The sequence below is a fragment of the Acomys minous genome (genome assembly GCF_964271855.1).
Source record: "Acomys minous genome assembly, chromosome: 3".
Classification (NCBI taxonomy): Eukaryota; Metazoa; Chordata; class Mammalia; order Rodentia; family Muridae; genus Acomys; species Acomys minous.
This window is the reverse complement of record NC_140485.1, coordinates 121,032,315-121,047,053: the sequence shown is the minus strand read 5'-3', so window position 1 is coordinate 121,047,053 and position 14,739 is coordinate 121,032,315. Positions and strand designations below refer to the sequence as shown.

The 14,739-nt window shown below is 39.0% G+C and overlaps 1 protein-coding gene across 6 annotated transcripts in view; it reads left to right on the top strand.

Moving 5' to 3' along the window:
• REPS1 (RALBP1 associated Eps domain containing 1) overlaps nt 1-14,739 on the top strand; it is a 66,349-nt gene that overhangs the window by 49,234 nt on the left and 2,376 nt on the right. For 2 of the 6 annotated variants that reach the window (XM_084777593.1, XM_084777592.1), the window contains exons 10-17: nt 641-721; nt 6,762-6,849; nt 7,696-7,797; nt 9,653-9,725; nt 10,926-11,044; nt 12,371-12,435; nt 13,268-13,462; nt 14,474-14,569. In XM_084777593.1, coding sequence (XP_084633719.1) covers nt 641-721; nt 6,762-6,849; nt 7,696-7,797; nt 9,653-9,725; nt 10,926-11,044; nt 12,371-12,435; nt 13,268-13,462; nt 14,474-14,569 — 819 coding nt within the window. The remainder of the gene's footprint in view (nt 1-640; nt 722-6,761; nt 6,850-7,695; nt 7,798-9,652; nt 9,726-10,925; nt 11,045-12,370; nt 12,436-13,267; nt 13,463-14,473; nt 14,570-14,739) is intronic. The other 4 variants (XM_084777591.1, XM_084777590.1, XM_084777595.1 and 1 more) reach the window with 4 other exon arrangements.

The window sequence follows — 14,739 nt, the reverse complement described above, 5'->3', positions numbered from 1 at the left end:
ATGGCCCTGTTTGTAGTGCTGATCGCAGAGGTTGACATGCTACAAATTGACAAATAAGCTCAAAACATTATTAGTTCCAGAATTCCTTGCTTTTTATCTGTTATATTTTCTTAAATATCTATGCATATGTGTAAAATATGTGCACGTACATATGTGCACGTACATAATGAAATCATCTTTCAGGGGTTGCATTGGCAAGTTGCACCAAATGCTCCATTTTGATTAGAACTTCAGCTCCTCCAGATCAGTGTTTTTAACCAGAGTTTGGCCAGAATTTGAAGTTAAGCATTGTTCTAGTCAAGAGACCCGTGTGCATTTCTCCTTGCTTGCCATTTCCATCATTTACGCTCTGTTTCCTTTATGGTGTTTTGAGTGTTAATTCTATATGTTTTAATCTCATCCTTAGAGATTACATTAAATTTGTACTGTACATTTATTATGAAGGTATTCACCTTATATTAATAAGATGGCCCAGCATAGATAAGTATGAAGTAATTATGGGAATTAGAAACTGCAGAATTTTGTTAATCCTGCAAAATGCAGCTTGCAGTGCAGCCTCTGAATGACTTGGCTAAGTCTTCTCCAGTGATCTTCTACTGCGTCTCCCCCATGCTGACTTGTCTCTCCTCTGTCTGTTCAGCAGTGGGAGACATTTAGTGAACGCTCTTCAAGCTCCCAAACTCTGACCCAATTTGATTCTAACATTGCACCAGCTGATCCTGTAAGTCAATCACTTAGCTTGCTTGTTTGAAATTAATTTTATTAACCCAATTTCCATCATTATGGTTTTTAGCTGATATGCATGATTCAGTGCAGTGCTTAGAGGAGAATTTGGCAGGCCTTTTGATTTTTGTGTGTTCAATGGTGGAAGAACATTTTTGCTATCTTTCGTATTTTGTAGTTATTTTGGTGAGAGAAAACTGTATGTTTAAGACCTGGTACATGTGTTTGTAAGGAGTATTTTGTGACAGTTGATTTGGTTAGTCATGTTACATCTGCTAAGTGTATGTTTTATTAAACATATACTGTGTTTCACTGTAGCAGCCTTACATAAATTTTTATCTGTATGTTTATACATCATGTAACTTGTACTCTCTATGTCAATATTTATGCAGTGTCATTTCTAAATATTCACAATTCTTTTGTTTAATCAGTGTGTTGAATTCAGCACAACAAAAGCAGATTGATAATTACAGATGACTCTTGTGCAGCAGAAACTCTGTCTTGTCCTGTGATTTTCTGTGTAACTTTCTAAAAATGCTACAAAGTTCATATCCTGATTTTAAAAATAAATTCTGCCCCTATAGAGTTATACCCCACCTGCTTATGTTTCTTTTAGCTTTACGCTTTGTTTTTATCACTCCTGTCTTATAGTTAATACATAGATTAACTAATGGAAATATTTTATGAATTACCAATAAAGAAGAAAATTTTTTTCTAACCCTTAAAAGTCAGAGAAAATAATTACTGATAGTAGTAGCACTCTTCCAGACAAGGCAAGAACACGATTTGGGAGGATTTTTGTTTGTTTACTTTTGGTTTTGTTTTGAGACAGACTCTTGTGTAACCCAAGCCAAGCTTGAACTCTATTCATGACTAGTAGGAAATATAGAAAAAAAATATTCGATGTTCTCATATCTAACAACTAAAGTCCAGGTTTATGAGTATCAACTCTGGTGTTAAAAACTGTATAGCTCAGCAGAGCATGGTGATACATGCCTATAATTCTACCACTTTGACGCTTGACTGATGGTCCTAGGCCACATAGAGACTCTGTCTCAATAAATCAGGAAAAAAATCCAAACTTTGTCTATAGCTCAGTACTTCCCATTGCTATCTGTAATGTGGCTGGCATGAGACTTTGAGACAATAAGAGATGCTCATTGAGCTTTTAAACTTGAATTTATTGACTTCGATACTATTAAATACTCATCTGTCTATAATATTTTTCTTTTATGGTAATAAACTTAAATCTTTGTTGTCCAACCCATTCCTATTCTCCCTTTAGATTCTCAATTAGAAGAACATTACTTTCACTTGTGTCCTCTTATATTAGTGTCTTACACTCCATTTAATACCTCAATATTGCCTGTCCATAAACCATAGCCTGTAGCTACAATTTCAGATGACCCTTTGCAAGACTTGTATAAACAAGAATTGCAATTAAGTGAGTGAACCAGGGCATGCTCAGACAGAATCACCACGGATAGGGTAAAAACAAATACAGAAATGCACTACTGTTCTACTATAAATTCAACATTTTTATGCTTGGGAATGTTTAATGGAGTGGTTTTTAAAATTAAATTTTCCTAGTCCTTTGAGTAAAGGTCTGTGAAAGCTTCAAACTGGTCTAGTAGCACGTGACACCTGTACACAGGGCTACACTTTCACACAGTCCAGCAGCTCCGTGGGTATGAACTGGGCTGTCAGAGGTCTAGTGAAACCAGCTCATTTGTGTAAACTTGTCTTCTCTTGAATGGTTTGTCAAGTCTCAGTAGTTTCCAGTAGAATGTGCTGCTAGGGGGAATATGATCGGCGCACTAAGGAAATTCTAGGCTGAGGACCCTTGCCCTGGGTTATACCTGTTCCTGAGTGCTACAGAACTGAGCAGTTCAGCAGATAAAGAGTTAATCAGGGTTCAGGCCAACCAGCTCACCTGCTTTGGTGGTACCCTTCTTTGATGTTCTATACAAATAAAAGATGCCAGCAAGATTCAGTCTTAAACAAACCAGATAAATAATTGTTAGTTGATGATCATCATGCTGGTTTTGATCATTATCATGGTATATAGCTGGGCAAACTATAGGCAAAGAAAGGATTGGCTAATTTAACCCAATGAGTTTGGGGGAGTTTTGGACAAAAAAAAGGAATGTTGTTTGTATGATGAATGTGTGTGTGTAATTTTAAGCTCAAGGGCCCTTTTATTAGCATTTAAGAAGAAAACAGCAAAGCAAGCAAGCTATAACTCCTTGGTTCTCAATCTTCCTAATGCTTCCACTCTTTAATACAGTTCCAAAATGTGGTGACACCCAACCATAAAATTAATTTCATTGCTACTTCATAACTATAATTTCGCTACTTCTATGAATTGTAGTGTAAATATCTGTGCTTTATGATGGTTTAGACAACCCCTGTGAAAGGGTTGTTCAACCCCCAGGTTGAGAACCACTGCTATAACTCTTGGTAGCTGTCAGAAGAAGAAGAGGAAAGCCATGCCTGTTAGGGTCTGGAAAGGTGTCAGGTTCTGCAGTGGAGGTTAGCAAGCAGCTGCATGGCAGGAGAGCAGACTTCAGAGCAAAGTAAGAAGTTTCTACCTGGAATATCAGGGATGCCAGACTTTGGCCAGTAACTGAGAGAGAAAGAGAAAGACAGGAAAAGGAAAGGTTGAACATTTCTAAAAAGTAGGCAGGCTGCATGCCAGCAGCTCTATACATATGCCCTGTATGTCCTGATTGAAAGTGGGAGTTGGCAAAAGTGTATACAAAGGCCTTTCTTCCAAGCAGAGACTATCATGAACAGGGTAAGTTCTGTGTAGTGATGGCATATGGTGCACATACGTGTTGGAGGAGATTGGGGGTTAAAGAATGTAGTTGAACTCAGATGGAGACATCTTAGTAGACTAGACTGAAGAGCTCAGCTTTACCTGATCATCGCCCAGAAGGTAGCACCAAGCACTAGGATGAGATAGGTGAGGAAGGGCAACCGTGGGAGATGACTCAGCTAACACTGTGAAGAAGTGACAATGAGCTCGTAGACTGGAGCGTAGGCAGGGGTGCATTAGCTAGAGAGGAGAAGGAGGATGGAGGGCGTGTAGAAAGTACAGAGAGATGAGCTTAATCATGACGGTATAAAAAGGTTCTGAGTTATATTAGTTAGGCACCCAAATACTTGGTACAGATGTGCAATTGGAAGTGGCTTTTGGGTGATTTAAAAGTATAAGAAGGTGACAGAGCCAGCCTGCTACTTTTTTTTTTTTTAAGTGATGTGAGTTTTGTGAGTTTTATGTTTTTTTTCTTTTTTAATTTTGGGGACAGTAGATAAGAACAGAGAGAAAGTATGACCTTTTGCAACTATTAATGGTGCTTCATTTACATATTAAAATGAAATCTTCCTGTCCAGCTGCACAAGTCACAGAGGGCAGGCTTGCTCATCCATGTTAGGCTCACCATAAGGCTTTGTTGTCTTTTGTGAGGAACAGAGCCCTTGTACTACCTTAGCGTGCCTTCTGAGAAATAAGGCTTAGATTTTATATTACATATTTTGTGTGCAAGTAAAAATATGTAATAAAATAATTTAAAATGCAATAAAATTAGCTGGATATGGTGGCTTACACCTTTAATCCTACCACTTGGGAGTTGAGGCCACCCTGGTCTACATAGAAATTTCTAGTCCATTCAGAACTACATGGTGAAACTATGGTTTGTTTTTTGTTTTGTTTTGTTTTAAAGGTAATGAAAAAGATTTATCATTTGAAAGATACAACAAATTTAATGTTTTAGCTAATAACTTAAGAATATATGAAGGGAGCTAGAGAGAAGACTGAGTAGTTAAGAGCTCATCCTGCTCTTTCAGAGGACCAAATTTGGTTTCTAGCATCCAAGTTAGGCAACTCTAGGGACTCTGATGCCTCTAGCCTCAGTGGGTACCTGCACTCGCATACACGTACCCATACAAAATATAAGTCTTAGTTACTTTTCTGTTGCTGTGACAAAGCACCATGAGCAAGTCAACTGATAACAGAACATTTAATTGGGCTTACAGTTTTCGGGAGTACAGACCACAGTGGTGGAGCAAAGACATAGCAATTAAGTATTCAAACATATGAGCCTACAGGGGCCTTTCTTACTCAAAACCACCACAATACACAATTAAAAATAAAAATATTTTTTAAATGTAGCAAAAATTATAGAAATAGAGTTAAAAGTAGAAAATCACTTTAGAGAGGAAGAAATAACTCCTTTTAGCAATTAATATATTAATAATCAGAATTACACAATTAAAACTCTCATCTAATGAAGGCATTGAAAATTCTGTATCCACAACTGTAGTCTGTGCAGAAGAGATGAGAGGGTATCATGTGTAAAGGTCTAAATTGGGAACAGGGGAATATATATTTTATAAAAGTGCCACAAGCACAAACTCTTTTATTGGTTGAGCAGACTAAATTAGATTTAATTACATTTACCAAAACATAAAATACAAAGAATACTAAGTATATTAGTCACACACTGGAAAAAAATACATAAAGTGTATGTTTAAAAGTTATCATTTGCCGGGTGTGGTAGCACACGCCTTTAATCCCAGCACTCAGGAGGCAGAGGCAGGTGGATCGCTGTGAGTTTGAGGCCAGCCTGGTCTACAAAGCGAGTCCAGGACAGCCAAGGCTAACACAGAGAAACCTTGTCTCGGAAAAAAAAAAGTTGTATCGTTTAGAAACAACAAACCAATATAAAAGAAACAACAAGAAAGAAGTACAAACATGCCCAAATCATCAAAGAATACAAACTGACCATAGTGAAAAGCCACCAACACCAACCAGTTCAGCAAAAATGAAAATTATGACAATATAAAACAATTGAACTAGGATATCATTTAATAAAGCCACATTTTATAATCATAAATATGGCCATGTCTTAAATATTTTAAGTATAACACTGATGTTTTAACTATAATTTTAGAGGAAGGAGGAAATGGTGGTTCAAGTTTATTGGTTATGTACATGAATCCTGGTTAGATTCTCACTGGTATAGGAACAGGAAATTACTCTAAATCATTTTGTCCATGTAATAGCTATGACAAATTTGTTGTAAACCAACAAAGCCTGTCAAATAAAAGGCATATGTTGGTGTGTAATTTTTCCCTTGTGGGTTTACTGTCCACTGGGTTTTATCACCACAGCAGTGTCTGCTGCAAGCCCTGCCCAGCACTTACTGCACAACTAGATCCTTGCCTATGAGGAGCTCAGGCTCCCATGAGCTGATCCCTTCCTCGTAGGAGTAGCCAAGCCTCCTCACCGTGGCTTTCAGTTGTTCTGCAGCCAGGTGTTTGAGCTGGTTCTGGCTGCTCCCAGCGGGTCTCAGCCACAGAGCTCCTTCCGAGAGACTCCTCTCTGCCTTTGCTCTTTTCTTTGCCTTTACTCTTTCCTTACCTCCTCCCAGAAATCACTACCTTCAACTGCTTTACCCCTCTAAAATCACCTCTCAGGAAACTTAGCAAATTTGATGTATTATAGTCATAAAACACTGGCATGTTGGTGGGGGGGGTCTCTCTTGTTCCTCTAGAGCAGTGTATTCCATTGTGGGTAAAAAACATTTATCATACCTAAAATTGCAGTAAGCCAGACTTCTGGTTATTTTTGTTTTATAGGTTAAAGAAAACAAAATATTCTTAAGCAGTATAGTAAAAACAATTTTCAGTCTGTCACTTAGCTTTTAAGTTCTCATGAAATAATTTACCTCAAAGCTTAACATTTATATAATCTCATCAGGGCATTGCAGTTTGTTTTCAAATAGTTTTGAATTGTTTTTTCATAAGTGGATTTCATGAAATTCTTTAATCATTCAACTTAGAATTACTTTATGAAATCAAATTATTCATCATGTAAACTTCATTTTTTTTTTAAATTGAGCTTTTAATTTTTAAAGGTGTCACATTTCCATTACTGTGAATGAGAAAAATGTGAGGGGGGTTTTCTGTGTTGTTAGTCTTCAGGATACCACGGTTCCTAACGCAAAATACGTTTTTACTTTATTCCTCTTTAGGACACTGCTATTGTCCATCCAGTTCCCATTCGCATGACTCCAAGCAAAATCCACATGCAGGAGATGGAACTGAAGAGGACAGGCAGCGGTAAGGAGGTTGCCGCCAGGCTGTTTTAGCTCAGCTTGCTGCTAGCATGCAGAAGAAATCATTCTCCGAAGGTTGGAGGTTTTTTGTTTTGTTTTGTTTTGTTTTGACACGGCCCTGGCTGGCCTGTAACTTGCTTTGTAGACCAGGCTGTTCCTAAATTCACAGAGATCTGCCTGCCGTTGCCTCCAGAGTTCTGGGAGTAAAGGCACACTCCACCACACCTAACTAGCAATTGTTTATTTTCCTTTTAACCATCAGGGCTGTGCATTTAAACAATATCATAATTTTTTAAAAGAGCTTGTTTTACGTTATAAAGCTTTAAATGGGTTTGGGTTTTTTGTTGTTGTTTAGATTTATGATAGTTTTATGTGGAACTTCCCTGCGGAGGTCAGAAGAGGCCATTGGATGCCATGTAACTTGAGATGGTTGTAAGCAGCCATGTAGGTTCTCACTGTGTAACCTTAAACCTTGGTCTTCCTGCCTCAGCCTCCCAAGTGTTGTAGTCCAGATGTGCAGGACCATTTCTAGCTTAATTAAGAGTCTTCAGAGGCAAAGTTATTGTCTGTGTAAGTCAGCACTGAAATCATTTTTAGCCCAGATTTTGGGAGGTTTGTTACCTGTGCTATACGGATAAAGTTAACCAAGTGAAAATACAGAGAAATAAATTACCTTCTATTGTGGAGATACCAATTTTCCATAAACAACTATATATTCAGTTTTATTAAAAGGATTGTGTTGTCTTTTATGATACTTTTGCAGTATCTCAATGAAGTCTTTATTCACTCTCATAAATTTTATCAATGAAATGTCTGTGTCTTGTATTGTTGCCTCTTAATTCTCTACTAGATCATACTAATCCCACCAGCCCGTTACTTGTGAAAGCATCTGACCTTTCAGAAGAAAACAAAATCAATTCATCAGTTAAATTTCCTTCTGGAAATACTGTAGGTAAGTGAAAGTATCAACATATCTCTCATTTGAGTTTATTAAATAAATTTAAAGTCTAGGGAATTGAAATACTGTACCTATTTAGTACTGTGTTCACTACATAAAATAGGGGACGATGACTCTTTAAAACCTGTTGCTCTGTGTGTGGTGGGTATATGACTCATCGTTGTCACCTACTTAAGGCAGGTGACCTGTTTGCCATCACTCCGTGTGTTACTTTGGCTCTTCCCTTGAAGTTTCTTTCTTTGTTTCTCACAAAACATTGGGGATGTATTCACTCATCCAGCCATGGTAATAGGATACTGTGTGCCAGGAGGTTCCATCTAGGGAGTGAGGAGTTAGAAATAAGCAAAATAAAACAAGTCTCCGTGTATATTGAGTTTATAAGGGTGACTGCAGCTATATGGGGGCACTCTTTTGTTAAAAGAAAGCTAATTTCATGGCTAGAACGTAAAAGCTAGAAAGAGGAATCAGAGTGCCATTTTAAATGAAGGGAACAAAGAAAGTCTTATCAGAAGATAACATCTGTGTTAACATTTGGAGGAGCCGAGTGACAGCTCTGTGACTTGTGGGAATGAGATGACTGAAACATAGGCAGCAGCTAGTGTGCAGCCCCTAGGCAGGAAGCCTGGCTCTACAGACTGCAGGCAGTGACCTAGAATAGAGTTGAAGTTGGTAGCAGAGGGAGCAAGTGTGAGAACAGTAGAGGAAATGTTGTAACATTTTTACTCTTACTGAATGGTGTAAAAAAATCATTAGAGACAGGAGACCCACCGTTCCCTTTTAAAATACCCTCCTGATCTCGTACTATGCCAAAAGTAGGCAAGCGCTGAAAGAGGAGATAGTTGTGATAATCCAGTGACAAGAAGACGCTGGCTTGGGTTGGAGTGGGAGTGGTACGTGTTGGTGAGCAGTGGGAAGATTTGGGAGTACACTCTGTAGCATCTGTAGGAAAACACTAGTCATAGAGGGTTTGCTTACCTGTCTAGCATAGCATAGGAGAAAGGATCCAAGGCTTGCCTCTGTGGTTGGGGGAGAGCAGGAGGGCTACAGTAGCAAAGAAAGCTCCTTTTATCTGGAAACAGTGCCACCATCCCAAATAGAACAAACTTTCATTTTTAAAACTATTTCTAATCTTTCATGTGAAATTTTTCCACTACAAAACAGTTTATACCTACTATAAAAATAAGAAAATGATTATTCACATTCTCAGTGTCTAGAGTTAACCATTTTATTGTCTACTTTAAATCATATTTTGTGAATTTATAATACAGAGTAAGCAACAATAATCTCAAAATCTAAAATGGGAAATGCTTAAAAGTCCCAAACTTTTTGAGTATCAAAATGGCATCACACCTGAGCTCTTGACAGATTACAGTAAAAACAAAGGTACATTACGAATCTGGCTGTGTACATGATGGTAGATACGGAACAGGTATGCATTTAGACTTGGCTCTGCTCTCTAGGTACCTCATGTCTATGCAAATACTTTAAATTTGTGGGGAGGGATAGAAATCAGAAGCATTTTCAGCCCAAAGCATCTCATATAAGGGCTATTCAACCTACAGTTACCATTTTTGTGTAAGAAAGAATTATAATATGTATATGTATTTATGATTTATTTTGAATATTTGTTTCACTAAGTATTTTACTTAGATTGTAACTTATTCTGTCTTTGTGTAATGTGTTTGATTTTTATAGTTGGTAACACTGCAGTGAGCTGTTAGCCTATTCAGCAGTCTTTGAATGTCTCTGATTTTTGAAGCAGTGAAGCAATCTATTACTTAACATTTGTGGTAGGAGAGTAGAAAGCAAAGAAATGAGTATTATTAACTAGGAAGTATCTGTTTACCAGCAGATGAGTACAGTAGTTCAGACTCTTTCCCTTCTGACCCGGAGCAGATTGGGAGCAATGTAACTCGTCAAAGGTCAGTATTTATACCAAAACAAAACAAAAAACTGTTGAACTCTCCTTGCGTACTTTAATAGTTAAGGTTACTTAAGGCCAAGTACAATTTATTTGCTCTTTGAAAGATTTTAAATACCTATTCATTTATGTAAAAGACAAATATTTTGGTTCTACTTGTTAAAAACTAAAAAGGAACCCCATTGTTAATGTTGTTTTGTTTTTATGTGTTTTATAAAGGGTCTAAAAAAAGAGCTGATAACTTCTTGGAAATAGATGTTAATTCAATCCTTTGTGTCAGTAGAACAGTAAGAGTTTAGGTATCAGCGTGTGACTCTGTGGCAAAGACCACTAAAACTTTGTTTTAAACACCCTGAACAGGGCCCAATGGGAGCTACCTGCTCACCCTGCAGTTTTATAGGCACAAACAATACATGGCATAAACAAAGGATGGATGCTTGAGGTTTGTCTGCATGACCTTAGCGTCTGCTCAAACATAGAGGAGAGAAGCATTTTTCACTTCTCATATTTTACACTTAGTGAAAATCTTTCTGCACCATGCCTGTTAGGGAGAAAGGGACGGGGGGGGGGGGGCGGGGAGAGCGCACAAGCACACAAGAGAACTCCCCTCCCAAATTTCCAAGGAACTTAGAAAGACAGAAGACCATGTGCTTCCTTTCGTTGATGTGTGGAGTTCTTCTGTGTTTCTTAAATTTCCAGTTATATTGGAGCTTGTTCTTTTTATCCCGGCTGTGAGGATGTGTTTGCAGAGTCATGGAGAGTCTTCAGAAAAGAAGACTTTAGAGTTAGTTCAGCTTCACCATAGTGGCCTCCAGAGTGGGGTAGCTCTGGTGCCATGGAATGAGCATCTCACAACGTGGCCGGGTTCTCTCCCAGCTTACCTACCATGTAAGGGTTCTCTTGCCTTCAGTTGAGTGGGAAGCATCACAGGAGATTTGTGGTCTGTGTTGATAAATCATGTGGACATTTACTTCAAATGTGTTACAAGCTTATGACTTTATAGAAAGTTATTTGGCACATTAAGTAACGGTTTGTTTCAGACACAGTGTAGATAGTGCTGCTTTTATTAGTTGTAATACCTGCTTACATACTGCCTGAAAAAGTGTCATCGTAATAAGGTTCCTGGCTGTTCAGCCAAGTGTGAATGCTTAAGAAGGATGGAGCTCCAGTGTTAACCAGTTGTGACTGATGAATCTTGCAGGTCTCATTCAGGAACGTCACCTGATAACACTGCGCCACCACCTCCCCCTCCAAGACCTCAGCCCGCTCATTCTAGATCATCATCCTTAGATATGAGTCGGACCTTTGCAGTTACCACAGGTAGGGAGGGCAGGGAACCATAAGATGCATTAATTGTATTAATATACATTGCTTTAAAGTTAATCCAAGGTATAACTTATATAAGAAAAAATGGGGGCTAGAGAGCTGGCTCAGCGGTTAAGAGCACTGACTGTTCTTCCAGAGGTCATGAGTGAGTAACCACTTGGTGGCTCACAACCATCTGATGCCCTTCTCTGGCCTGCAGATTTACATGCAAGCAAAGCTCTGTATACATAATAATAAATAAATAAATCTTTGAAAAGAAAAGAAAAATGTGGATTAAATACATCAAATGATCCAACCATTCAGGAAGCAGGGGCAGCCAGATCTCTGAGTTCAAAGACAGCCAAGACAGTTCAAGGACAACTATAGAGCTAGTTCCATTAGGCAGAGAAACTGTGTCTTAAAAACCAGAGTAAAGCAGAAAGAAAAACATCAAATGACTAAGGTGTGTTTATATACAAATAATAAAGATAGGAACTTAAAAGATATCACAGAAAAATTTAAAAGATGTGGTTGCATCAGTGTTGTTGGGGAACTGGTAAGTCTTAATTTGGCTAACAGAGGAGAACCATGACTTGAAGATTTTTTAGTGTTTATACAGCTGGCAGTATTGTAATTACAGTGATTGAAATAGAAAAGCTAGTACAGAGATGGTGTTTTATTCAGTATGATTAAAAGTTGTAGTAGTGAGGGAAAATGTAAGTAATCAACAGACTGTTGGACCTTTGAGCCAAGAAAAATTGAAGTGTTGAAAATTATTTATGTAGAGATGATAGTTAAATGAAAATTTTAAAGATTTTCTTCTGGTAGCCAAAGAAAATCAGAAAGATGAAGGAGAAAACCAAGAACAGGCTCCTGTTAAGGAAATAGGCAAGAGTTTGTTGTTAACAAACCACGTAATGGAAGTGACAAGAGAAATGAGGCTGGGGAGGGGCCATGAAATTGGACCACTAGGCCACATGTAGAGCTTCTGGTTTGGATTTTGTTTTAACAGTCTTATGTATGCTGGCCTCAAACCCACTATGTAGCCAAAGTTGACTATGAACTAACTTCTCATCCCCTAGCCTCTACCTCCCAAATTCTGGAATTATAGGTGTGAGACACCATGTCACCTAGATCAAACTCAGAGCTTCAAGCATGCTAGGTAACTGCTCTACCACTGAGCTACAGCCTCAGCCTCATTTAGAGCTTTTTACAGGATAGTAACTGCCCTTGTAACATCACCAAGTGCTCTTAGACATGTTTCATCATGTGGTCATTTACTGGTTTCTTCTACAGTAAAATAATTATGTAACCACTAAGGAAATTTGTGTATTCACACAGGACAACAACAGGCTGGAGCTGTTGCCCATCCCCCTGCAGTGCCTCCAAGACCTCAGCCCTCACAGGTAATTTCCCAACATTCTTGTTAAAAATGGCAATTAGCCGGACACAGTGGCACATGCCTGTAATCCCAACGCTTGGAGACGCAGAGGCAGGCAGCATTGTAGACCAGGGGTCCAGGACAGCCAAGGCTACACAGAGAAACCCTGTCTGGAAAAACAAACACACACAAAACAAAAAATGGTCATTATTGCAGTCCCCAGGGTAAGTTTGTGCCTTAGACACTTCATCCCATTTATAATTATCTCTAAGGTTGGCACTTAGTCAGTATATTCTTGGAAGGTAAAGATTTCAATAATTCGGATTACTAAGAAACAAAAAATCAAAAAATTTTTAAAAAGAAAAAGAAACAAAAAAATGTCTTAAATGGTTCAGCAGAACAGTAGGTTAGGAGATGGAGATGTCTGATGATTTTCTGGAGCCAACACCGACTCAGACAGAGCCTACTCTAGCTCTGGACATTTGCATCCCTTTTGGGTCAGAATTGAAGTGCTGCAGGAAACATATTTACAGGACACGTGGGAACAGCCTTGGTGGTTAGTAAAGTTAACGCGCATATTGAGAAGGTGCAAGTGAAATGAAGGAATTAAGACCCAGAAGATAAAGAGGTCCGTGTTGCATTCCAAAGAAAAAGAATGTCCACAGAGGTGTGGACATACAGTGTACTGTATAGTAGCCTGAGGTCCTACTGAAAGCCAAGGTCAATACAGGGGGATGGGCTGTGTGCAAATGTATCTGAGATATTTGCTGTCATGTGGAACCATATGAAGAAGGCCACACTGTGACACTGCTGATGCTGATAAAATGTCTGTTCCTTTGTTCTAAACGGTTGTACAGGCACCCGGTCCCTCTGTGCATCGCCCAGTGGATGCTGATGGTCACATCACACTAGTACCTCACACTAGTACCTCACCTCAGCAGATACCAGAACAACCAAATTTTGCAGATTTCAGCCAATTTGAAGTATTTGCTGCATCAAATGTCTCTGAAGAACAAGACAATGAAGCTGAGAAACATCCTGAGGTCTTGCCAGTAAGTTTTATAGAGTTTGCCTAATTTGTGACAGTCTCCTCCCAAATGTTATAAAGAGGACTCTTGAAAACACAGATCAGGTTAGCAGAGGCAACAGTGAATAAAGCACCAGCTGCTGCTGTTTCTTTTGGAGGATATGTATTCCCTAGATCTGTGCATCTCAGCTACTTTATTGGACTCTAACATCTGATAGTTGCAGCACAATATTTAATAAGATTCAGATGCTAGGGTCAGGGATAGATGTGGTGTGAAACACATACACCTGGCCCTGGTTAGTGCTACTCTGGGAAGTTAATGTGAATTGGTGAAAATTTCCATAGAATAAGAGGCTATGGTTACAAAATCTGCACACTTCAGCAGCATACACGCTCTCAAAAATAGTACCATGCTAAAACTTAGTCTTCATAGACTGTTCCAGGAAACTTTAGTTTTAGTGGTCAGAAATCGAATGGTATTATCTGTACATATCTCTGATTTAAATCACTGAAAATATATGTGAGGAGTTGGAAGGAGAAAAGTAATATTGGCGTCTCCATTCTGATTGCTTCAGCTGTTGCACCTCTAACAGATGCAACAACTCATGTTCATTTGGCATAACTGAAAGAGTTCACGGGTCTGAGCCACAGGGAAGCTCTTATTGGCAAACCCTAAGCTCCCTTGGCCTACTAGGGGAGTAGACCATGCCTAGGAAGAATACAGTGGACTTGGGGACAGAAGTGAGTGTGCGCAGGGGACTGTCCTGTATTTGCTTGGCTAGATGTATCACTTCCCAGTCACAGAGCCTCACAGCAACGAGCTAGCAGAACAGTGCCGCCTGCATCTCCTCTTCCTTTCCGCTCTCAGATCTTGTTTCCCAACTTCAGTGCTAGGGAAATTCATCAGGCAAGGTTTTCTTATCCTCACCTCAGATTTCCTGTCAGAACGAACAGCTCCTAACATCTTACTTTGTTACATGTTCTGTGTTTAACTACATATAGTTATATAGTAATGTGATACTACATTCCTCTCTAGGCTGAAAAAGCTTCTGACCCTGCAAGCTCTCTTCGGGTTGCCCAGACAGACAGTAAAATTGAAGAAAAGACAGCTGCTAATGTTCCTGCCAATGTGGTATGAAAAATCTTTTTATAATGTGGGCTTTTTTGTGTGTATAAGGGACTGTCGAGGTGCTTCTTAGAAATAACAATGGCTAAGCCAGGTGTTGAGGTGCTCTTCTTCAGTCTAGCACTGGGGACGCTGAGCCAGAGAGTCAGGAGCTCCATCTAGGCAGCATGGTGATA